We start from the raw sequence: 25,322 nt of genomic DNA on the forward strand, positions 1-25,322 counted from the left end.
ACACCAACACACGTGCTGGCCATGTGCTGCGCATGCAACAATCGTGTGTAGCCCACACCATGCCCACAGGCATGCCCACAGGCTGCACAGGTGCTGCTCAGCTTGATTCACCCCAGCCCAGCTGAGTGTGGCCCAGATGAGCTCAGCTCTGTCTGGCTCAGCCCAACACCCAGCCTGCCTCAGCTCGGCTCAGCTCGGCTCAGCCTGGCTCAGCCCAGCTCAGCTTGCCACAGTTGTGTTTGGGTGGTCTGTGCAGCACATGGGTCGTGTGTGGGCCTCGCTTGGGCTGCACGTGATTGTCCCATGCACGGCGTATGGGCAACACCTGGTTGTTGTGGGCAGTGTGTGGGTGGCACATGGATGGCACATGTGCAGCTCCTGGTTAGGCCGCCTGTGTGCGGCACACGGGTGATGCGTGACTGTCCCATGCGCCTGCACGTGTTCCCCTGTGGCCTGCCCTAGGTGACCCTGCTTTGGCAGGGGTTCCGGATTCGGTGATCCCCGGAGGTCCCTTCGAGCCGGGACCGTTCTGGGATTCTGCCATCGCAAGGCAGCGCCCCGGGGCAGAAGCCGCTGCAGCCGCCCCGCGCACTCCGCCAGCTCGGTCGCGGCTCGTGCCCGCGCGCGCCCCCTGCCGGCACGGGAGGGCGGCAGCCGCGGAGGCTGCGCGGGCGGGCAGCGACCCCCACAGGCCAGCGGGAAGTGGCGACAGCCCTGGCCTGCGTCATTGGCGGCGGAAGTACGACCGCTGCGGAGGGGAGCCGGCGAGTCCCGGGGGCCCGGCGGTCCTCCCCTGCGCTCCCCCGCTGGCTACTGCTCGTCTCTCGGCGGCTTCCTCCCCTAGACTGCTCACGCCTGCGCCGGGCCGATCAGGTACACGTTTTATCCACATTGTTCTGAATTTCCTTCTTTAGAACAGGAATAGTGGGAATGGTAATAACCTTTCCTCCGAATCTAAACTCCAGGGGGCAGCTGGAACTCGCAAGGTGCCAGGTTCTTTTCTTCTTGTTAGTCCACGGGGACTGTGCCTTCGCTGATCACTTGCGCAGCAGCTTCAATGCTGCGTGCTTAGCAGGTGGGAGCTGTTAGCTGCTGGTGGTGTCAGATGGAAAACACAAATTGCAGCCTTTTAAGAGTATTTGTTTACTACAGAGACTGAAAACTAAATACGTGGAATGTGGTGAGAAACTGTTTTACCGAAGACTAGAAATTGTTTAATCAAAGCCTCCAAACCTCTACCCTTTTAGAGAGCTGATTTGCTTGTTAGGATTTTGGGAGAGAGTCTTTGATGAGTGTCCTGAGAGTGTTTCTCCCCTGACTGTGCCTTTTAAAGACATTTTAAGAAACCACAGCACATCAAGGGAGTTTCAGCTCTACCACCCCTCCTTGAGAAGGATCAGGGGCACTTTATATTGATGACACTTCTGGACATCCTTTCTGCACTTCAGCCTAGTGAATGCACAGGTTAGCGACCCTACAGCTGACCGGGAGGAAAGCCAGGACATGCAGCCCAGCCTGAAGCTAAGACCAGGTATGTGGTCCAGCTGGCCAAGACTATTGGACACAGGTGCTCCAGATTACCACTAAGTAAGTTAGCATTGCTCAGCAACCTCAACAAAATCTGTTCTTTGTCTCCTTACCTGTAGTAGTGATAGTTACAGCAGCTATCTTTACAAAACTATTCCAGGTAACGTCTATTGAGCAGGCATATGTTTGTTATCAAATAACAACCGCTTTAAGACTTGCTTTGTCTCCATATACCTTCTCAAATTCTTGCTTGTAAGCTCTAAGCTCTTCACCCAAACTGGGCACTTTCTTTTTCAAGTCTACTCCTTATTTCCTGGAGCTCTGGTATTTTACATTTGTCATTGGCCAAGTCTTTTTCTTTCAAAACCTTGAAGGGAAATAGGAAGTGCTAGAAAAGTTACTTCTTCTGAGTTCACAAATGAAAAAAACAAACAAACATTGGGGGCCCAACACCTCCTTGGAAGCTGTGTAATTAAGAGTAAACAACGTCTCTATAGCCACAGTTGAAAGCGCACCTGTCTGGCCACTTAGAACAAATTGACAGCCAAATTGAGTTCAGCTGTTAAAAGTCTTTGCACCAGGGGGTCTGTAAAGCTGCCCTTGCCATACACCACAACAGTGCTGTGCCCTCAAAGTACCCTTTGTTTAGAAATGCAACAACGATGAAGAAAAGTGAATGTGTCTGTAACATCTTGGTCTTCTTGCCCAGCTGCTGCTCGCTCTTAGATGCGTCCTGCTCCAGTGTAGACTTTGCTTGCTTCAGTTTCTGAATCTGCTGATTATTGCTAGCAGTTTGATTTCTGCTTGAGCTAGAGCAAGATTTTCTTCTGTGGGTGAGTTACAAAAAGAGTTCTGAAAAGTCATCTGTCAGTATAAGAGCTGCAGTTACTAAACAGTCACTTAACCATTCTCAACTATCTGGCATTTCCATTACCTAGCATGCAGCACTCAGCTTCAAATGTTGACAAAGCAGTTACAGAAGCTTCTAGGTTAAGAAGCTACATGAGAATTTGATCTCAGTGAAGACTTTGAGCAGTTAGTAGCAAATACAAGAGGTCTTAACTTTGAGATACTTTCTTTTCTTCATCACAACAAATTTTGGGTGTCTTAAATTGGAACTGGTAACATACCACAGTAGTGAGGGGCTTTGAGCTTGCATGTCCTCTGTTTTGAATGTCCTTTGTGCAGTCTTTGAGCTCTAACAAAGTGGTTTTCCCTACTGAAATTACCACACTGAGATGTTTGTGGTGTTTGCAGTTTCTGAGGTATCTGTCCATTCGTGGCTGATGAGATCCCTCGAAGGGAAAAACTGGAAGTTCATAAATACAGCCAGAACTTCAGGGTGAGGATAGCTGAATTAGGTACTGTAACCTCTTCCAAATGGGAAGACTGCAAAAATTCTTCTGCAGAGGAAGGCAAACTGGAAGTGGCTGCAGTCAGAGATGAGCAGAACAGATAATCCAGTAGCAGAGGCGTGTTAAAGGAAAAGGCATAATGGTAGTGGTGGTGTTTGTACAGTGACTGACAAAAGCAGTACTTTTTTAACAGTTAAGCTCTTTTTCCATTCCATTGGAAAGACAGGTTCTGCTCTTCTTGGACTTCTTTGCTTTTTCTTCCTCTGAGCCCATTTTAGGGGCTATTTTGAATAGAATATTCCAATAACTCTGGCATTTTTCCTTAGGGGCTGAGTAGAGTTTGAAAACTGGGTGCCTTAATCTATCCTTCCCTTTCAGAGTTGTTTAACATAGCAGGAATCAGTCAGGGGGAAAAGGCAAGTGAAGCCATATAACCAACATTGCTGTAATCAGGCCAATGTAAAGTGCTCATAAATTATCACCAGGCAGCTCTAAATCTGTCTTAGGACGCTCACAGGAATGTTTATGTAATTGAAAGAGAATACAGAGTGGAAGTTAAGTCTCCTTTTTACAAGTTAAATCAACTGCAGTGAGATGAAAAACACCCACATGCTTGGCTTTGGATCAGTGGAGGCAGTCTTGAAAAGCACAACTTCATGAAATCTTCTCTTAGGAAATCAAATTATAAACTCAAATGCAAGGTGTAAAAATTAATCAGTTCTTAGCAGGTGTTACTGCTTGTACCCTGCTTGCTTGTTTCTTGTGCAACAGGGTAGCACCTTGATCAGGGACTTACAGACTTGCAATCATCCCAGCAAAACAGTTTTTGGCATGGCTGGCTTACACAGATGTAAGGTAGGGTGTGTTAAAGCTGGGAGTCAATGAGAAGGGGCCAAAGAGTCACGGATCTGTAAATGCTGGGGTGGGGGGGAACCCCCAATCACCACAAAACCTGCTGAATGAGGTGCTACCTAACATGACATCCCTTATAAAGAGGTATAGAAGCTGCAGTGAAACAAATAAATAGATCAGGAGATGTTTATAATATTTAAAAGTGCAAATTACAGAGTGAAGTGTAGGAGTAACTGATAAGGGGTTGTACATGGATGAGTGAAATACCAGTAATCAAAGAAAATGAGGGATCATTAAACCTCTGCTGTTAACAGAAAGCACCTTGTTGCACTGATCACAATGACACAGTGGTGAGATCTGATGTGGAAAGACAATTTGGAATGTATTAACCACAGGGGGAGGATTTATAGTACAATCTTAACAGATTTTACAGTCTTAACAGAACAGGTGGCAAGGATGCATTTATTCAAACTAAAGAACTTTGAGTCAGCAAGTCCAAACAATAAACAGCCAAGTGTCTGAGATGGAGAAGGTGAAGCATCCTTTGAATTACACCTGATAACATTTATCATGGCTTGAAATAAATGAGAAGAGTCTAAGGGGTTGTGAATTGTGATGATTCTTGTAAGAGATGACCAAGGCTGGTCTGAGGTGACCATGACTGACTTGAAGTTAGCCCTGAGCAACAGAGTGGAATGGTGAATTCAAGGTTGTACATAAAGTAATGCAGTAGTGAGCACAAGTGAGCTGTGCCTTCAGGTGTGACAGGGATTCATCTTTTTGTTTGCCCACTGCAGTTCCCTTGCAGACTGCATTGTGCCCTGGCTAGAGATGCCTGGCTGGGAAAGAGCTTTCCCCAAAGAGAGATGGGCAGGGATAGTTTTTATCTCTTTTGGCTTTTTTTGGCAGGCTGTGTGTAGCATCAGCTGTAATCACTCAGGTACTTCTTACCTATGGCCTTCCTGCCACATCAGGGGCTGGGGGTAATGGTGGCACCCAGTAATCTTGTCCCTTCTTACAGCAATCAGTTTAATTTCCTAGGTTTGAGGTATTTGGCCTGGGTAAATGTTGAAGTTTTATGAAAATACATCTAACACTGACAATACTAACAATGGTCTAACCTGTTTTCATATTAACCTTCACTCATCTGCAGCATTCCCAGGTACTTGGAGGTTTCAGCAGATTCACTCAATTCCAATGCAGAATTATTCTCCTAGTTCATCACTGATTCCTTCCAGACAGTATATGATTATATAAAGGTAACTACAACAGATAATCATCATCTTTGCAACATAAATTCATGAAATCAGTAGTGCCAACCTCAGTTAGATAAATTAGGATAGCTTTGCTTAGGACATGCCCAAACTCCTCATTCTGCAGCCTAGCAATTATCATCATCCAATAATCACAAGAATGAGGACTGCACTGCCATCTAATGGATCTTAAAAGTTAGTGTGGTCTGTTCCTTTTTCCCTCATGCTGTCACTGTAGGACAAGGTTTATGCTCTTTGGGTATTCTCTGTACTGGAGCATCTTTGGGTTTCCTTTGTCTTACTGTGACTTTCTGGGGTTTCTGTTATGTGCTTGGAAAAGATGGAAGCAAATACACAAACTGCCTTTGACCTGGACATAGAATCATAGAATGGTTTAGATTGCAAGGGACCTTCAAAGGTCATTTAGTCCAAGCCTGCTGCTGTGAGCAGGGACATCCTCCACTAGATAACGTTCAGAGCCATGTCAGGACTGACCTTGAACATATCCAGGGTTGGGGCAACTACCTGTCTGGGCAACCTGTTCCAGAGTTCCACTACCTTGCGGTACAGAACTTGTTCCTAACATCCAATCTAAATCTGCTCTTCTCTGGTTTGAAGCCATTGCCTCTCATCCTATCACGACAGGTCTTTGTAAACAGTCCCTCTCCAGCATTCTCATGGGCTCCCTTCAGGTACTGGAAGGTCACTATTAGGTCTCCGTGGAGCCTTCTCTTCTCCAGGCTGAACAACCCCAGCTCCCTCAGCCTGCTCTTGTAGGAGAGGTGTTCCAGCCCCCTGGTCTCTCACACATCAATCCACTCTTACTATTAGATATGAATTTTCCATTTTGTTGTTTGCTTGCTTGCTTGCTTGCTTTCTAAAGGCTTTAATGTTAGCACTAATGTAGCTTTGAGCAAGGATCACAGAATCATGTAATGATAGAGGTTGGAAGGGACCTCTGGACCTCATCTAGTCCCAGTCCCCCAACCAGAGCAGGTTCATCCAGAGTGGGTTTGCATAGGACTGTAGCTTTCCTATAGCCCCCTCTTCCAAGTACTGGAAAGCCACAATAAGGTGTCTCCAAAACCACTTCTGCAGGCTGGCCAGATATAACTCTACCTGTAAGTGCATCTTGTGTGTTTGATCACAAGCTCAGGTAAGTGAAACAGCATCTGTCCAGTTTGGGCTATCAGCTCTCACACGTGAAAGTTAACTAGAACCTGTGTATTCAAGGGTTGGACTTGTGAGCAGTATGATCACTTTGCTAGCTTAGCAAAGAAGTTGCTTCACCCAAAGAAGATGTAGAGCTCAGACTAAACAATGACAGAGCTTTTCAGTAGAGCCTTATCCTCTTGTGCTTTCCAGTTTGCTGAAAATCCTGTCGGTACTTCCAGCAGAGTCCTCTTTCCCCCCTTCTCTTCAGCTGGCCATTTTTACATGAGGTAAGGGATCCCACTCTTCCTAGCTGAGTGCCCACACATCAATGTTGTCTGTAACCCCTGTGTCATGTCTTTCACTTACATGCTTGTCCCTGCCACACAGTTCCTCTGCAGAGCTAATTCCTCCTTGGGCTGGTAGTTTGGAGACCATCACAGTTACTATTTCTAGGCTGTTGCCTTGATGTCATCTTTGACATCATCCTCCAGTGAAGTGTGAAGCAGGACAGATGAACAGCACACACTGAAAGAAATCTAGGGCAAAATTAAAGGGGAGCTCTGCACGTGGCACTGACAGCCTCTTTTAATCTAGAGCAGAAGCTATAGAGCTGTTCCACAGTTGGATGTGGAAGTTTGTTAGTTGTCTAGCATGCTGCTTTCTTTTCCAAAGAACTGACACAACCTCCTTCCTAACCTGCTAATTCTCTTCCCGGTGCTCACCATGTTTGATTCTGAGATGCCTATTCAAGCTTCAAGGCATGTGGTTCTGCAGGAGAAGCAGCCTCCTCTGAATTTCTTGACAGAACATCAGAACCAGATATGCTGAGTGTCTCCTCCTGCCAACTGTGAGCAATAGCTCCTCTGGCTTTTAATAAATAGGAGGCCATGCTGCAGGAGTAATCCTGTCCAGTCTGCAATGCAGCATCTGCTTTAGAAAACCCTCCACAACAAGGAATTTCCTTCTTGTTTCTTCAGGAGTTTCTCCAGTCTTTAAGTCTCCTCCCAGCAGCAGCTTTGTCTTGCATATTAGAGTCCTCATTAACCAAACAATGCTTAAAGTCCTTTGTCAGCTACATTGATTCCAGTTGCCTTATCTTCTAAGGTCAAATACAATCTACTTTCATATAATCTTACCTTCTTTTGCCCACTGTAAGGTGGTTGTTAGTATTAACTCCTGGGTTTGCAGCATCCAAATGCTCCAGTTTCTTCACATGCTCTCCTTGACTGCTTCTCTCCTACCTTGAGCAGAGGTCAAGTATAGTAATTCTCACTTTATGGAGGTGTCTGGCTTTTTCCCTACCTTCATTTTTAATGCTGGCTATGGTCCCCTTACTAGCCTGTACACTTCCAGCCTACTAGGAACCTGACTGGACAGTCACCTTGACCAAAAAGGACTAAGGATAGTCCATTAACTGCTTTGCCTTTGTGCAGCTGTGTAGAAGTCCCTTTGGGTCTGAAGAAAGAAATGCTAAACCAATGTCCTATGCCAGAGGTGACTCCACAGACTTCTTTGCAGCTGGCTGACATTACAGTCAGTTAGTGAGGGAAATACTTCTCTCTCAAATCTCAGGTTTCTGCAAATACAGAAGTGCCTCATGTCTGTTAATTCTTCTGTCTCCTTCCAGTTTCAATGTATGCCTGCTGTGGGGGCTCCAGTTTGCAGCCTGACTGCATCCCCAAACTTACCATTCACATTCCCTGCCCTCCCAGTCTTTTGTCAGTCTCATCTTCAATCAGTCTTGCTAGCCATCTTCAGTCTCTTTTTGCCCCAACTCTCTCTCCCAAACAAGTTCAGCTGCTTACTGTGCCACCTTACCTACTTGACATCCCTTTGATGGACCTAGATCAAATTCTTCCTCTTGTTTCAGTCCTTTCCCTTACATCTGCTTAGATTTGTGCTGCAGCTCCTGTCTCATCCTTTAATTTTAGGGGGTCATTCAGCTATATCAGAAGTGCCCCAGTTTTGTAGCCTGCAAATCTGGCCACTTTGTACTTTTGGTGCCTGAAGTGAATGTGTCTTTTACATAACTCCCTGTGTGACTCTCTACAGGGTGTGATTAAGTATGGGAAGTCAGCAGTTCAGTAGAGCACCAAAGAACCAGTTAATTAAGGACTTAAAAGTATGAAGTACCTCTAAACAAAAATCATATTCTAACCCAAAACTGTCTTCACAGCAATGCCAAGCTCCAAAGCCCAGTGAAATCACAGAGTGCACTGGGTTGGAAGGGACCCTCAAAGATCATCTTGTCCAACCTGCACACCCCCCCAACCCCCCTGCAGTGAGCAGGGACATCTCCAACTAGATAGGTTCCTCAGGCTGCCATCAAGTTTGACTTGAATGTCTGCAGGGATGAGGCCTCAACCACATCCCTGCGCAGCTTGTTCCATTATTGCACAACCCTCATTGTAAAGAATATCTAAGCACTGCGAGGAGCTGATTTCAGGAAAGGCAGAAGCCACCTGAACCTTGGTGGCTGGAGAGCTGGGAGTGTGCTGGAGACTCACCCCAATTTCAGTCTGATTTTTGTGCTCAAAATCACTGTACTCTTCCTAGCTAGGAAGGGGCCACAGTCCCTGGCTTTGCCAATGTGCAGTGAGGTGCTGAGTTCTAGGTTTGTTTGGGGCACAAGCCTTTAAGTAGGCTGACCTGTAATGTTCAGCATTTCCAAAGCTGCTGTGCAGAGTGCTGCTATCCACATCTTTGCATGTTGGTGGGGTGGTTGTTTCTGAGGAGTGTGGAGAGGGACTTTGGGGATTTCTTGGGGCTTTGAGTTTTGTTGGGGTTTTGTTTGGGGGTTTGGGGTTTTGGTTTTGTGTTTTCAAATCCCTGCACACCTTTCTGCTATGGTTGGTTTTGATGAGAAACCTTGCAACCAGACTTAATGGAGGCCTAGGCTGGGGCTGTTAGGGTGCAGCCTAAACGATCCAGTGAGTAGCAAAGAGTTTCAGTCTGCATGCATTATTGACAACTTCAGCAGTTCCTGTCATCTCCTACAGTTAAGCTCTGCTCTAACCCACAAATGTGGTAGTTGGACTAGTCAAATTAGTGACTTAAGTGATCAAACTCAGTTTGAGTTGAGACACTGAATTGCTGGCACATGTCCAGAGGGCAACAAAGCTGGTGAAGGGTCCAGAGAGCAAGGGTTATGAGAAGTGGCCGAGGGAACTGGGATTTAGTACAGAGGAGACTGAGGAGGGGACCTCATTGCTCTCTACAGCTACCTGAAATGAGGTTGGAGTGAGGTGGTGGTTGGTCTCTTCTCCCCAGTAGGGTGATGGCATGAAAGGAAATGGCCTGAAGTTGTGCCAGGGGAGGTTGAGGTTGGATATTAGGAAAGAATTATTATTTCCTGCAAGAGTGGTCAGGCAGTGGAAGAAGCTGCCCAAGGAGGTGGTGGAGTCATTGTCCCTGGAAGTGTTCAAGAAATGTGTGGACATGGCACTTTGGAATATGGTTTTAAAGGCCATGGTGGTGGTGGGTTGTTGGGTTGACAGCTGGATAGATGATCTCAAAGGCTTTTTCCACCTTTGATTCCCCTGATGTGCATGCATGTTTATTCAGGAGGAGAAAGTTGAAGTAGCTTAACTGCTTCAAGAGGCAGTTTCTGTCTCAAGGCCTGGCTGTTGACAAAACAAAGTAGCTTCCTGTGCTTGTTTCCATTTAAGAAGAGGAAAGTTCAATCTACATAAATGTTTCTTCTGGCCAACCTCTCATTTGTTTCCTTTGAAATAGACATACCATCAAAGAGAGAACAGCTAAAGCTGATGACACAGCAGGACTTTAGTTTTTATTAAACTGCCTTAACCTTCTTGAATATTTTAAATGAAAGAAGTTGCAGGCTTGCTTGGTTCCTATTTTAACAACTTTTCATTTAAATTTTGTCATCCACTTCCTCTGAATTCTCTTTGGCTCTTAGGACTTTCTCATTGCTCTCTCTTCTTCCACCTCAGCTACAGACAGTCAATTCCATGAATGAGACCTTCCTGACTCTGTTACCACCACCTTCTTTGCAGCACAGCTTCCTCCCATCCAGCAGCAAGTGTCACACTGCTGTGTTCTCATTCTTGCAGCATCATTCAAGAAAGCACCATCTCTCCCTTCTTCAAGCTCCAGAATGGAAATGGTCTCTGAACTCTGCTCCTCCACCCTTCACTTCCTTTATTAAAGCAGGATCAGTTTTTACACCGTCAGTGTTTCATTAGCATTGCGACAAAACATCTTTCTGCCCTGGTTCTTCCTGCAAAACATTTACCCTGTATCTTCTTTTGGGTCTCACTGGTTCAGACCAATGTACTCTGGTGCAATAAGGACAGCACAATGCCATCAAGGGACTCAGGAAGCCAAGAGGAGCTTCCTGCTCCTTGAATCTTCAGCTGCTGAGGCAAAAGTGCTGATGAGGTCTGTACAAACTAGACAGTAGAAGTAAGTCTGTCCTGAAAAGTGCAGGACATGTTTCAAGACTTCAGTTTCCCCTTTGACAGGTAAGCAACAGTGTTTAATATGAGGATGGAGGAAAAGGTGAATCAAGTATTTTGTAAAGCAGCCTAGAGTTTAGGTTGAAAATAAAAGTCACAATGGAAGAAAATAAACAACACAGACCCCACAAACACTCAGGAATTCCAAGTGAGCGTTACAGCTTTGGCCAGCACTGCCTGGATTATCTTTATTGACTGCTGTGCATACTTAGAATACAAAACTTGACATTTTCTCTATGGCATCTCTTTTTTCCTGTCCATTCCTTTGCTTACACTGACCCGTATTCAACAGCACCCCAGGAAGGTAAGAAAGAGGACAAAGGGATGATTGTCCAAAACCAGAAAAACCCACTAAGAACGCATATTAGATCTTTTGAAAAGCACACCAAAACCAGTACAAAGGGAGAATGTCATTATTCAGTATCAGCTGAGACACTTGCTAATGTACTCTTTACAGTCAAGCACTTAGCTGGAAGGGCCTCCTGCCAACAACAAAAATACAAAAGTCATGATACTCATGCTTGTGCAGTTGCTCAGAGCACTTCAGAGGCAATTTACCAGAGCAAGGTTTACTAGCTACCTATGAAAAACTGCTATCTTGTTACCCACAAAAGATAGCTCAAGTAGAATTAGTAGAAAACATCAACAGTTCTACCCCACCTTGAATCTATAAATAGAGTGTAAAGATAAAAAAAGGTTAAAAAAAGATGATCACATATTGCCAGGCAAGAGATCCCTGTGCTTAGAATCCCATGTAAACAGAGCTGAGGACAGCAGACTGTCTCCATAGTATAAACTGAATGCTAATTCCCAAAGGAAAAGTAACTAAAATTCTCCTCTCCTCTGTCTTTTTCAATATGTACCTTTGAAAACATCTCCATTCTCACTGTAGCTGCCTAGCTGCATTCATCCTTTGACTGGAAATGTGGCACAAGCTCTTCCAGTTCCATAGCAGTGGCCTTTGGGATGTTGCCTTGAGAAAACAAGACTCAAGGTGTTCCCATTGATAGGCACGGCTCTTGTGCTTCATCTCCCCAGGGTTAGAAGCATGAAGGTTCTGCTGCTGTAAACTGCACAGCTACTTGCTTGGTTTTGAATATCAAGCACCAAGATAGTTTCATTTTTAAAATCATAGAATGGCTTAGATTGGAAGGGACCTTAGAGATCATCTACTCCAACCTCCCTGCCACGGGCAGGGGCACCTCTCAACTAGGCTCAGGGCCTCCTGATTCTTGGCTGCTCCAGGATGTCCCTGATTCTTTCCATTCTGTAAGAACATGAAAATCTTTGCATCACAGTTAAAAAATAGTCCATTTTTTTTCATCTCACACAGTTGTGTTCAGGGCTAGAGAGCATTTAGCCATCAGCCTTAGCAACGTCCAAGTATTACACTCCTATTATTTCTTTACTGCTATCAATATTAATTTCAACTAATTTAAATAAATCTTAATATAATTTCCTTACAAAACGGGAAGCCATTTAAGATGCAAATCAAGACTTAAAAGTTTCTGATACTGCTTATTCTAAACAAGTTTATAATAATGCTTGTTATAAACAAGACCAAATGTAAGTTCAGCTGGGAAACCATGCATAAATGCACATAACTATACAGGAAAACATCATGAATAAAACAATGCCATCAAATTCACAGCTTCATCAGTGTCAGACAAATGTTGAGCAGAATTCTGTTTCCAGCTTAAGAAACAAAAAGAGAATGACTTCTCTTTGCAGTGCTCAGCACCTTCATCACAACTTCTGCAATACATAAAGAATGCCAAGATTATCAACAGTCACATACACTTCAAAATCAGGGGACACGTGGATTGACTTGAGGTTTGTTCCATTGGTGTAGAAGGTTTGTAAGGACTCTCCAGTAGTTACATTCCACCACTGTGAAAAAGACAAACAACAACAAAACATTTTCTGTTAGCTGGCTTAGCAGAGCAAGGCCAGCTGACTGCTTTTCCTGAACAACCCTAGAATGGTTTGGAGGTGGAAGGGATCTTAAAGATTATCTAGTTCCAACCTGCCCGAAATGGGCAGGGATACCTCCCACTAGCCCAGGTTGCTTGAGGCATCATCCAACCTGCTTTTGAACAGCTTGCAGTGTCTCACCCACCTCACTCAAGGAATTTCTTCCCAATACCCAGTTTAAATCTCCTCTCTTCCAGCTTCAGTCCATTCCCTCTCATCCTATCTCCACAAGCCCTTGTACTAAGTTGCCCACCACCACCCTCCAAGCTTTCTGGTATGTTTCCTTCAGGTGCTCTTGAATCTCTTGGTGGATAAACGATCCAGTGCAGGGCCAGTGGGTACCACTCACACAGCAAGTTCACCAATACTTAGCTGGGAGCACCTCATCAGAGTATTGCCCTTTGAGTAGGTATGTTAAGGATATTTGATTATTTCAAGGCTTACCATAAGATAGCCTCCAGCTGACACAAGCATGTTACTGTCAGGAGAAAAGGAGAGGTCTGTCACCCAACCCCCATGTGCTGGTTCTCCTTCCTCTACAGTAACTGGAGAGCAGAAGTGAAGTAGTGCACCTGTTAGAATGTCCCAAATCTACAAGAGAGGAAAGATTATTTCTGTAAGTAAACTTACTGGGGAAAGCAAGAAAAGCCCTCCAGTAAGGGAAGCTGAAGTGGCTTTTTTCCTAGATTAAAGAAAACCAAAACTTTGTAAATAAGCATTCTGTCACTTCAAGTAGAATAACCCTAACACTGAATTCTCCTCTTGGAGCTGTATCACGTAGACTGAACACTTGCAATTCACAACAGAATTATGAACAAATCAAGTGAATCAGCTCCTCAGCATTCATGGAACATAAACCCATCAATATGGTTACAAACTCCTCTCTCTGAGGAGTTGCAAAGTTAGCCACACGTTCACCACAAAGCCAACAAATTAACACCACAAACTGTGAGAACTCCTCTTCACCAGTACAGATTAGGGTGTGAGCTGCTATGCTATTCCATCCCATCCCATCCCATCCCATCCCATCCCATCCCATCCCATCCCATCCCATCCCATCCCAATTCTATGGACCTTAAGAGTCCTGGTGGACAATAAGTTACCCATGGCACAGCAATGTACTCTTGTGGCCAAAAAGGCCAGTGGTGGTGCATTAAGAAGAGCGTGGCCAGCAGGTCAGTGGAGGGTCTTCCCCCCCTCCTCTACTCTGCTGCAGTGAGGCTACATCTGGAGTGTTGTGTCCAGTTCTAGGCTCCCCAGTTCAAGAGGGACAGGGGTATGCTAGAGAGCATCCAACTGAGGGCTATAAGGATGAGGGAACTGGACCATCTGTTTTACAGGGAAAGGCTGAGAGACCTGGGGCTGTTTAGCCTGGAAAAAAGAAGACTAAGAGGAGATCTTATTAATGTTTATAAATATCTGAGGGGTGGGTGTCAGGAAGAATTGGCCAGGCTCTTTTCCATGTCCGGTGACAGGATGAGGGGCAACAAATACAAACTGCAACACAGGCAGTTCTGCCTCAACATAAGGAGAAACTTCTTTCCTATGAGGGTGCTGGAGCACTGGAACAGGCTGCCCAGAGAGGTTGTGGAGTCTCCTTGTCTGGAGACTTCCAAGACCCATCTGGCTGTGTTCCTATATGACCTGCCCAGGGTGATCCTCTTTTGGCAGGGGGCTTGGACTCAATGATCTCCAAAGGTCCCTTTCAACCCCTACCATTCTGTGATTCTATGATTCAGTCTGTGAACCTACTGTCAGGTGAGTTATAGAACAAACAGCAAGGTTAAAACAGTACCCTTATTTCTCCTTTGTCATCTCCAGTGGCCATCAACTTGTTATTAGGAGAGAAAGCACAGCACCGTACACAGGCTTCGTGACCTTTCAGCTCATGAAGGACAGAAGAACTTCCAAAGCTCCAGATCTAAATGGAAAACATTTCAAAAGAGTGAAAAAGACAAGTTGAAAACCAATTCCTAAAGAGGAATTAACACTCAAGTGTACATAAACCTTTCTGTATATGTGTCTGTGTGCACATTTAGGTATTAGAGTCTGGTTTTCTTTCTAGTATCTTAAGGCCAACAGCATCCTGGCCTGGATCAAAACCAGTGTCCAGCAGGGGTAGGGAAGTGACTGTGCCCCCTGTACTCAGCTCTGGTGAGGCCACAGCTTGAGTGCTGTGTTCAGTTCTGGGCACCACACTACAGGAGAGACATTGAGGTGCTGCAGCATGTCCAGAGAAGAGCAACAAGGCTGGTGAGTGGTTCAGAGGGCATCAAATGAGGAGTGGCTGAGGCAGCTGGGGTTGCTAAGTCTGGAGAAGAGAAGGCTGAGGGGAGATCTTACTGCTCTCTACAACTACCTGAAAGGAGGTTGGAGTGAGGCTGGTGTTGGTGTCTTCTCCCAAGTACCCAGTGATAGGACAAGAGGAAATGGACTTAAGCTGTGCCAGGGGAGGTTCAGATTGGACATTAAGAAACACTTCTTTACTGAAAGAGTGGTCAGGGATTGGAACAGGCTGCCAAGGGAGGTGGTGGGATCCCCATCCCTGGAGGTGTTCAAGAAATGTGTGGACATGGCACTTCAGGATATGGTTTAGTGGTCATGGGAGTTGGGTTATGGTTGGATTCAATGATCCTAAAGGTCTTTTCCAACCTTAATGATTCTGGTTCTGTGATCACTAGTTACCCCATCATAAAAAAGATATATAGGACATATTTCAGGACAAATATCTTTGGACAGAAACTAACCTACCTTTGCAGTTTTGTCAGCAGAAGCAGATGAAAATTTACTACCATCAGGTGAAACAGCACAGGACAGAACAGCACCTCCATGGCAAGCAAAATCTTTTTCTGTGTTTCCTGTAGTGATATCCCAAACCTACCAAGCAGACAAGAAAAGCAGCTTACTTTTGCAGCTCTGTAAAAAGTTCAACAACAATACATAAGAGCTGAAACTCAGGTACCTGGTTTTAATATGGCCAATGTTTTGTTGAGCTTACTGGGACAGCTAAAATACAACAAAAATGCAAAGCTTGCTAGAAATGGAAAATGCAAACTGCTGTCTTAAAAGTCAGCTTACACCTTAAGATCCATAAAATAAGTGACAAGCACAAGTGCAGGAAATACCAAGGGTTAGAAGAGAGTATGAGGAGAGGCTGAGGGAGCTGGGGTTGCTTAGCCTGCAGAAGAGGAGACTCAGGGGTGACCTTATTGCTCTCTACAACTACCTTAAGGGGGGCTGTAGACAGGCAGAGGTTGGTCTCTTCTCCCAGGCAACCAGTACCAGAACAAGAGGACACAGTCTCAAGCTGCACCAGGGGAGGTTTAGGCTGGAGGTTAGGAGGAAGTTTTACACAGAGAGAGTGATCGCCCTTTGGAATGGGCTGCCCAGGGAAGTGGTGGAGTCACCGTCACTGGAGGTGTTCAGGAGGAGACTTGATGGGGTGCTTGGTGCCATGGGTTAGTTGATTAGATAGTGTTGGATGATAGGTTGGACTTGATGATCTTGAAGGTCTCTTCCAACCTGGTCTGGTCTAGTCTAGTCTAGTCTATTCTATTCTCTGCTTGCTTTATGGCATCTGCTCTCCAGGCAGATATAAAGGGTCACCAACATGTTCTATTCTATTCTATTCTATAGTATCATAGTATCAGTCAGCGCTGGAAGGGACCACAAGGATCATCTAGTTCCAACCCCCTGCCATGGGCAGGGACACCCCACACTAGATCAGGCTGGCCAGAGCCTCATCCAGCCTGGGCTTAAACACCTCCAGGGACAGGGCCTCAACCACCTCCCTGGACAGCCCATTCCAGGGCTTCACCACTCTCATGGTGAAGAACTTCCTCCTCACATCCAGCCTGTATCTCCCCACCTCCAGCTTCATTCCATTGTAAGTGATTTGTAGGTTCACAGCCCTTGATTTACCTTAACAGTTCCATCAAATGACCAAGAAAGAAGCTTGGAATTTTCCAGGAGTCTGAAATCCTTGATTGCTTCCTTGTGTCCCCTCAGAAACACACATTCATTGGACTGCCAATTCCACACCTGATAAAAAGATGGAGTATGTTTAGAGTCATGCTTTTTTTTTCCATTCAAAAAGCAAGTTAAGAAGAATGAACTGATTGATTGATTGATTTTTTAAGCCACAGGAACAATAAAAAGTTCTTCAGGAGATGACAACTAATTATATTGAATATATTCCTAGCAGAGAGAGAATACTGAGGATATCATAGTATTTAACAGCCAATCTAAGAGAGTTCCAAGTGATTTTCAATGTGAATTTGATGATTAACATTCACTGATAATTTAAAAACAAAAAAAGTTTTTTTTTTGGGGGGGGGGGGGGGTTAAAGCTTTAATTATGGCAGCAAATCGACTCCCCTTGCATCTTCAACATGGAAATGAAACTTTCTTTCCTGTTTTTACAGTGTATTTCTTAATGAAGTGCCATTTTGCTTTCTATTTATTACAGCAAAACGACCCTTCTGTCTTTCATTCAACTGTTCCCTGGAGACAAGAAAAATGAAGAGGTGCCATTTTATTTTAGAGAAGCCATAAAGCATCGATTTCGTTGCCATGACAAGGATTTCATAGTTTTCAAGCTAATAGGTTTTCAGCGGCAAGAACAGAAAGCAGAGGCGCTCAGATGACAATCCTGGCAGTGTCCACTAGAGGGAGCTGAAGACGCAGAAGAAAAGCTGGATCTGAAAGATGACTCCCAAGAGCCTTCATAAACCGCCGAGGGCTCTGCATTGCTTCACTGCCCACAGCCGTGGCACACAAACTAGCTTCAGGTCTAAACAGAGGTCAAGGTGGGATGCTGCATAGGTTACAGCTATATCAGAAAACTGATGTTGGAAAAGATCTGGTGAGCAAAACAGCGCTGAGGACCAGCACACCGATGTGCACTGGAGGTTTGACATCAAATCAGCTCAAGTGTAGTTGTGTGAACTGCATGTTCAGCACTAGCTGGAGCATGGAGGTAGCTGAGGCCCCATCCTTGGAGATATTCAAGGTCAGGCTCGACAAGGCTCTGAACAAAATTATTTAGTGGAGGATGGCCCTGCTCGCTGCAGGAGGGTTGGGGTAGATGACCTTTGGAGGTCTCTTCCAACCCAAACCATTCTGTGATGCTGTGTGCTCTACTTGCATGCCTGCAACTGCTCTGCAGTGCAAACTAAAGCACAGTGAATGTCAATAACCAGGAATTTCACTTCACAAGTGAATCCCTGAGGTGAGCTAGAACTCCAGTACAGACACACCAGAATGCTTCCCCAGAGCCAATCTACCCTGCTGAGAGACAGAGCTTATTAAACTACACTAGTGGAACCATTCTATTTCTATCTAGTATCTGTGTTCAGCACTCTACTAGGTGGACAATAGACCTGCTCAGGGTAAAGAAGAAAAGGCTCCAAGGAAATCTTACCAGTACCTGAAGGGCCTACAAGAAAGCTGGGAAGGGACTTTCATAAGGGCATGTGGTATTGGACAAGGGGCAGTGGTTCTAAACTAAAGCAGGGCAGATTTAAGTTAGACATTAAGAAGAAGTTCTTTATTATGAGGGTAGTGAGACTCTAGAATGGGCTGCACAGAGAAGTTGTGGACATCTCATCCCTGGAAGCGTTTAAGACCAGGCTGTCTGAGGCTTTGAGCAACCTGGTCTAGTGGGAGGTGTCCCTGTCCACGTCAGGGGAATTGAAACTAGATGAGCTTTCAGGTCCCTTCCCTATGATTCTGTGACACACCAGTCCACTCAGAGACAGGGCTCATTCTTTCAGACAGCCTAAGCATGCCTGCTGTGAAAGTCCTACCATACCCAGCCAAGTCTGGGTTGCACCCCAAACCATGAATAACCAGAACTGCTGAGTTACCTTGTTTGAAAAGTGATGCTCCTTTCAGCTAGTGCCTCCTGTCATCAACAGCATCAAAGCCAGAAATTCTGTCATATTTGTTACCACTTCAGCCAGAAACTGAAGCTCAGTTGCTACAGTTCCTTGCCCCAAGAAGGAGCAGCCCCAAGAAGGAGCAATACAGACTAGTCACTTACTGAGTTTGTGTTTTCTGTTGTATAAATCATCTTCTAAAAAACCATTTTAAGTAATCTACAACATCTTTATAAAGCATCATCCAAACCTGTATGACTGAGTCATGGGCACTGGAAACGAGAGTCTGGCAATCAGCTGTAAATCGACAATGCTGCACAGATATCCTGTAGGCCTCCTGGGACTTCAGAACCTTCCCATCCACCAACTGCACTACCTGTGCAATAAAGAATGCCATGATTACAGTTATTTTACAGGACTTGAGGAAAAGAAGATGCAAACTCTTTTTAAAGTAATGTGAGCTTGTAACTACCAAGAATTCATGGTAGCTTAGTCCTTGGCAAGATGACATTTAGAGCTACAGTATTAGCACTACCTTTGAATTCTCTTCATTTAGGCATTACTGTCAAGTGTAAAAACTTTATTGTATGGAAGAATATTACTGTGCAAAGTATATTTCTTCAGCAAAGACCAAGAAGGATGCTTTCCAACTATTTTTAGAACCCAAGTTAGGATTTAATACCTTTATGGCTCCATTCTCCTGTCCAAAAGCTGCAAATTTGAGATCCTCGCTTAAGCAACAGCAGGAAATGGGGGATTCTTGAGCTGATGTCTGCATAATGACACTGTCTGTATTCCCATTGATAAGCTGCAAGGCAGGAAGTTCATTACAGTTTTGCAGTGTTTGTAAATGTTGACTTAACTAAATTAGACCAGAGAGAAGAGCACTGTGCCAGTTGCAAACTTGGAATTACCAAGTTACTTCCATAAACCTTTGAGGGTTTGAGGGGCAGTGTAGCTGTCTTCATAGAATGCTCTCTGAACAGGGCAAGTTTGCAGAAGGGAACTCACCTTTGTACCCAAAGGCTTTTTAAAGTTTGACTACAGAAAACACTAACTCCAAATGCTACTCCCAGACTTCAAAAGCCATTTTAAGTGAGCTCCACATTCCAATTTACCTTGCCAGCCAGGTTACACAGCTCATGCCAAATGGAGCATAAAATACTCGAAGTACATCCTTGTGGTCCTGTCCAACCCAACCCTGACTGATACTGTGCTACTATGACACATGCTCTAAGCATGACTTCAAATTTATTAGCATGTGTAATACACCAGGAGGGTTGGACTAGATGATCTTTTGAGGTCCCTCCGACCCTTAACGCTCTGTGATCCTGTGAAATCTCAGTACAGTGCTGCCCTCACAGCAATTACCCAGGGAATAAAAGAAATAAAAATAATAACTAAAACCCAAATCTTTAGAATTTGATGCTTTACAAGCAAAGTTTAAGTTTAGAAAGTTACTAGTGTGAAGTGTTTAAAAAGGAACAGGCAGCAGATCAAAAGGTGACAAGGACCCCACTTCTGAGAGAGTCATGACAACAGTTTGGTTCCTCTGCACCCAGATCAGTGAGGAAATTTCCCCTCAAACTTCATTTTTTGCTTCCTAAACTAGGCAAGAGTGTCTAGAGATAAAAATGTTATCATACATGAAGAGCCTGCAGCTACAGATCCAACTGCTGAAAGCCAGACACAAGCAGGGTTTTTTTCAGTCTTCCTCCTACTGAGGTCTGTAGATAACATTTTCCACTGCACTAATGGGAAATGCTTACTTGTAAATGCTTCTGGTTGTAAATGGCTAAAATCATCACTTCTTCATTGTGAAACACAACATCCAGTTCACTTTTTAGCACAGCATCAGAAGACTTGCACACCTTCTTGGTCTCCCAAATCTGTTGAAGAAACAGAGTATTGCATTGGTTTTATTAAAGGACAAAATATAAAGCATCAGAAGACTTGCACACCTTCTAATCTGAGGGGAAAGGAAAAGTTTCTTTGGTAAACTGTAGTTGTACTTTCAGAGGGTTTAATGAGGCATTGATTTAATACTGTTACAGAAATCTGTCCTTAATAGTAACATGCAAAAAACAGCTGACAATGAAAAGGGTCTCAAGTCTGCTAGGATCCTCAAAAATCTTCACAAGCCCTGATTCAGCTAAAATCTAAACCCAGAAACAAAGTTAGAATTACTCTTGAAAGCCAACTGGACTTTAAAAAGTCATCTTGATACACAGCAAATTTAGATAAACAGTAAGCAAAAAGCTTAAAAGCCAGCTCATTGTACTGTGTAACTAAGTAATGCTACAACAAATATTCACTGGCTGTAACAGGTAGGAATACTACATAACAACTCCATGCAGCGCTACAGGCTGGGGTCAGGGTGGCTGGAGAGCAGCCAGGCAGAAAGGGACCTGGGGGTACTGGTTGACAGCAGCTGAACACAAGCCAGCAGTGTGCCCAGGTGGCCAAGAAGGCCAATGGCATCCTGGCCTGCATCAGGAATAGTGTGGCCAGCTGGAGCAGGGAAGTCATTCTGCCCCTGTACTCAGCACTGGTTAGGCCACACCTTGAGTCCTGTGTCCAGTTCTGGGCCCCTCAATTTAAGAAGTACACTGAGATACTTGAACATGTCCGGAGAAGGGCAATGAGGCTGGGGAGAGTTCTCATGCACAAGCCCTATGAGGAGAGGCTGAGGGAGCTGGGGTTGCTTAGCCTGGACAAAAGGATGCTCAGGGGAGACCTTCTTGCTCTCTACAGCTCCCTGAAGGGAGGTTGTAGCCAGGTGGGCGATGGTCTCTTCTCCCAGGCAACCAGCACCAGAACAAGAGCACACAGTCTCAAGCTGTGCCAGGGGAAGTTTAGGCTGGAAGTGAGGAGAAAGTTCTTCCCAGAAAGAGTAATTGGCCATTGGGATGTGCTGCCCAGGGAGGTGGTGGAGTCCCCATCCCTGGAGGTGTGCAAAAAAGGCTTGGATGCGAGACTTGGAGCCATGGTTTAGTTGTCAGGAGGTGTTAGGTATTAGGTAATAGGTTGGACTTGATGACCTCTGAGGTCTCTTCCAACCTTGTTAGTTCTATGATCATATATTTTGGTGTATCATTTTCTAAGAAACAACTGCTCAAGTTCATCATTGAATAATCAATTCCTGTAAATCCATGCTTTTCCAAGGGGAAAAAAAGATGTCACCTTACACGTATTGTCTGGTCATCAGAAGATGTCAGAAATAAAGATCCATCTAGGGAAAATGTTACACAGTGAACCCAGCTCATGTGTCCCCTGCAGTATGCCACTTTTGAGAGAGACTTGATGTTCCACAGCTGCAACAAACAAGTGAAAGAAGAACTCAGATGGATTTAGATTGCATTTACAGGCAAAACAAGAAGCAGTAGACTTAATTACTCATTATTTCTCCTAGCATTTTCTTGCTTCCCATGCCTAAATCAGATGTGACAAGTGTGCCAGATCATCACACTCTGATGGTCAGGGAGATTGAATCAGCCACTCTTTGACTGCTAGAAATTTAGAAGACAAGAAATGGTTTTTTAAATGATAAAAAGAATCACAATATCAAAAAAATCCAAGTTCAACCTCATCACAGACTGCATACCCAAGATCCTGAGCAACAACAGACCCCAAGCCTGATACTTGTATAGGCTTACTCTGGCCATGCTAGGCCCAAAGTTACTCTGTTTCATTCCTTTTTATTTTCATTCCTTTTGCCCCATTCTGTAGCATCACAGAATTACAGAATGGCTCAGGTTGCAAGGGACCTCAGAGACCATCTACTCCAACCTCCCTGCCGTGGGCAGGGACACCTCTCAACTGGACTTGGCTGCTCAAGGCCTCATCCAGCCTGGCCTTGAACACCCCCAGGGAGGAGGCGTCCACAGCCTCCCTGGGCAGCCTATTGCAGAGTCTCACCACCCTCATACTGAGTCTCATACACCCTCATACCCTTCCTAAAATCCAGTCTGAGCCTACTCTCCCTCACCTTCAAACCATTCCCTCTTGTCCCGTTGCTAGACACCCTTATGAAAAGTCCCTCTGCACCTTTCCTGTAGGATGCCTTCAGGCGCTGGAAGGCAGCCAGAAGGTCCCCCTGGAGCCTTCTCTTCTCTAGAGTGAGGAGAGAGGATTTGCTTTCTTTTGAGTTAAGCAGTACTCCTGAGAACAACAACAGTAGCTGTCAAGGAATTGAGTAGACTTGGCTTTTTACAGAAGTGTGAATTCTCTTCTCCAAAAGGCACACAGAATGTCAAAGTTATTTCCCAATTTGGATTTTACATCTGAGAAGGGAATGCAAATTGAAAATAAAGAAGCACACTGAAAGCCTGCTAAAGTAGCTTTCTTCTGCAGCTGCATACAAGAAACTAAGACAAATCAAACAGCTTGTATTAGTAAAGAAGGCTCCAGAGAGACCTGACAGTGGCCTTCTAGAAGGGACCTACAAGGAAGCCAGGAAGGGACTTTTTACAAGGACTTCTAGTGACAGGACAAGAGGGAATGGATTGAAGCTTGAGAAGGGCAGATTTAGACTGGAGATTAGGAAGAAATTCTTTACAGTGAGGGTGAGGAGACACTGGAACAGGTTGCCCAGGGAGGCTGTGGATGCCTCCTCCCTTGAGGTGTTCAAGGCCAGTTCAGATGAGGCCTTGAACAACCTGGCCCCATGGCAGGGGGTCTGGAACTGGATGATCTTTAAGGTCCCTTCCAACCCAAACCATTCTATGAATCAATGAGTATTTGAAGTAGTCTTTCCTGGTATACTGCTAGCAAAGTAGATCACTTACCTCAACAGAGCAGTGAGACAAAGCAACTGCTACTAACTCATCGCCAGGACAGAAGTCACAGTATTGGATGGTGCTGTGGTGGTTTGCAATGACTTGTGACAACAAATCACATGTCTTAACATCAAAAAGCTGTGAACACAGAAATACAACAGTTAGCACCCAGGCTGAGTGACTTCCCTACAGACAAATAGCTTCTGTGCTCCCCATCATACATTCTTCAATTAGAAAGGTTTTTCTCTCAATGAGTTTGGTGCTCACATACTTTACACACACTTGAAACCATGTACCTTATAACTGAAACATCTTAGTGGCCTGGAATTTTGTCTTGGATCATTTCTACCTACACTGTAATATACAGAAATACAGGCTTAACCAGGTTGGAAGAGACCTTTGAGATCTTCCAAGTCCAACCTATCGCCCAACACCATCTAATCAACTAAACCATGGCACCAAGTGCCTCATCCAGTCTCTTCCTAAACACCTCCAGTGATGGTGACTCCACCACCTCCCTGGGCAGCACATTCCAATGGCCAATCTTCTTTCTGTGAAGAACTTCCTCCTAACATCCAGCCTAAACCTCCCCTGGCACAGCTTGAGACTGTGTCCTCTTGTTCTGGTGCTGGTTGCCTAGGAGAAGAGACCAACCCCCACCTGGCTACAACCTCTCTTCAGGTAGCTGTAGAGAGCAAGGAGATCTCCCTGAGCCTCCTCTTCTCCAGACTAAACAACCCCAGCTCCCTCAGCCTCTCCTCACAGGGCTGTGCTGCAGACCCCTCCCCAGCTTTGTTGCCCTTCTCTGGACACCTTCCAGCATCTCAACATCTTTCCTAAACTGAGTGGCCCAGAACTGGACACAGGACTCAAGGTGTGGCCTAACCAGTGCTGAGTACAGGGCAGAATGACTTCCCTGCTCCTGCTGGTCACACTATTCCTGATCCAGGCCAGGATGCCATTGGCCTTCTTGGCCACCTGGGCACACTGCTGGCTCATGTTCAACCAACTATGAACCAGTATCCCCCCGGTCCCTTTCTGCCTGGCTGCTCTCCAGCCACTCTGACCCCAGCCTGTAGCTCTGCATGGGGTTGTTGTGGCCAGTGTCTAGAACCTGGCACTTAGATGTGTTAAATCTCATGCCCTTGGACTCTGCCCATCTGTCCAGCCTGGCAAGGTCCCTCTGCAGAGTTCTCCTGCACTCTAACAGATCAACTCCTGCCCCCAGCTTGGTGTCATCTGCCAATTTACTGATGGTGGACTCAATCCCCTTGTCCAGATCATCAATAAAGATATTGAACAGGGTGGTATATACCACCTCCAGAAAATTATTTAAGAGAGGTACTCACCAAAAGCTTATTTTTGGCTGCCACCAAAATCACATCACCATTTCTGGACCAAGAGCAACATTTCACTAAAACTTCCACATCATCTGGCTGCTCATCTGCACTTCTGAAGAAATCTTTTATCTCAATACTCTTCTGTTCATTCCCTGAGCGTGTGTCCCACACCTGCAATAAAAAGTAAAGGCAACACACAAAAACCTCTTTTTACCATTGTAGATACATAATACAAGAGGGAAGAGCTAACTCCCAGGCTTCTCCTCTTTTCCACTTCTAGGAAAGAAGAGTGGCATAAGGTAGAAGAGAAAAAAGCCTTTCCTGCTTTCCCTGATCAAGCACTGCCAGGAGAAGTCTAGGCTTGAGGTGAGGAGAAAGTTCTTCCCAGGAAGAGTAATTGGCCATTGGGATGTGCTGCCCAGGGAGGTGGTGGAGTCACCATCCCTGGAGGTGTTCAAGAGGGGACTGGACGTGGCACTTGGAGCCATGGTTTAGTTAGTCATGAAGTGTTGGGTGATAGGTTGGACTGGATGATCTCTGAGGTCTTTTCCAACCTTATTGATTCTATGATTTCTTTACAGCTACTGACACCCAACATTTATTTTATCCCCTGGCACTGGGTAAGCCATTGCAAAACCCTGCACTAAAATGGGAGCAATAATGAACTGTTTGAGGATTAAATTCATTAAAGGTGATCAGGAAGCCATGAAGTTTTCTTATGCATATTTTTG

At 45.0% G+C, this 25,322-nt stretch overlaps 1 protein-coding gene and 1 long non-coding RNA gene across 5 annotated transcripts in view; one reads left to right on the forward strand and one right to left on the reverse strand.

Annotated features, from left to right (window-relative positions):
* The first annotated feature begins 709 nt into the window (after positions 1-709).
* LOC137443237 (uncharacterized) lies at positions 710-25,297 on the forward strand. Of its 2 annotated transcripts, XR_010987835.1 has the most exons (4): positions 710-873; positions 17,063-17,605; positions 24,872-24,957; positions 25,173-25,297. It is a non-coding gene; the product is annotated as an uncharacterized lncRNA (long non-coding RNA). The 2 variants fall into 2 exon arrangements; XR_010987834.1 differs by having other exon boundaries at positions 24,872-25,297.
* APAF1 (apoptotic peptidase activating factor 1) overlaps positions 10,795-25,322 on the reverse strand; it is a 35,072-nt gene continuing 20,544 nt past the window's right edge. Inside the window, exons 17-27 of one of the 3 annotated variants that reach the window (XM_068142757.1) lie at positions 24,601-24,762; positions 23,261-23,389; positions 21,662-21,787; positions 20,243-20,362; positions 19,156-19,281; positions 18,724-18,849; positions 16,516-16,635; positions 15,346-15,471; positions 14,390-14,515; positions 13,039-13,185; positions 10,795-12,510 (exon numbers count right to left, since the gene is read on the reverse strand). In XM_068142757.1, coding sequence (XP_067998858.1) covers positions 12,367-12,510; positions 13,039-13,185; positions 14,390-14,515; positions 15,346-15,471; positions 16,516-16,635; positions 18,724-18,849; positions 19,156-19,281; positions 20,243-20,362; positions 21,662-21,787; positions 23,261-23,389; positions 24,601-24,762 — 1,452 coding nt within the window. In that variant the 3' untranslated portion in view covers positions 10,795-12,366. Of the gene's footprint in view, positions 12,511-13,038; positions 13,186-14,389; positions 14,516-15,345; positions 15,472-16,515; positions 16,636-18,723; positions 18,850-19,155; positions 19,282-20,239; positions 20,363-21,656; positions 21,788-23,260; positions 23,390-24,600; positions 24,763-25,322 lie in introns of those variants that run through there. The other 2 variants (XR_010987833.1, XM_068142758.1) reach the window with 2 other exon arrangements.

Source organism: Melanerpes formicivorus, unplaced genomic scaffold (genome assembly GCF_026170545.1).
Source record: "Melanerpes formicivorus ecotype bairdi unplaced genomic scaffold, bMelFor1.0.p_v2 SCAF_8, whole genome shotgun sequence".
In the NCBI taxonomy this organism is placed as follows: domain Eukaryota; kingdom Metazoa; phylum Chordata; class Aves; order Piciformes; family Picidae; genus Melanerpes; species Melanerpes formicivorus.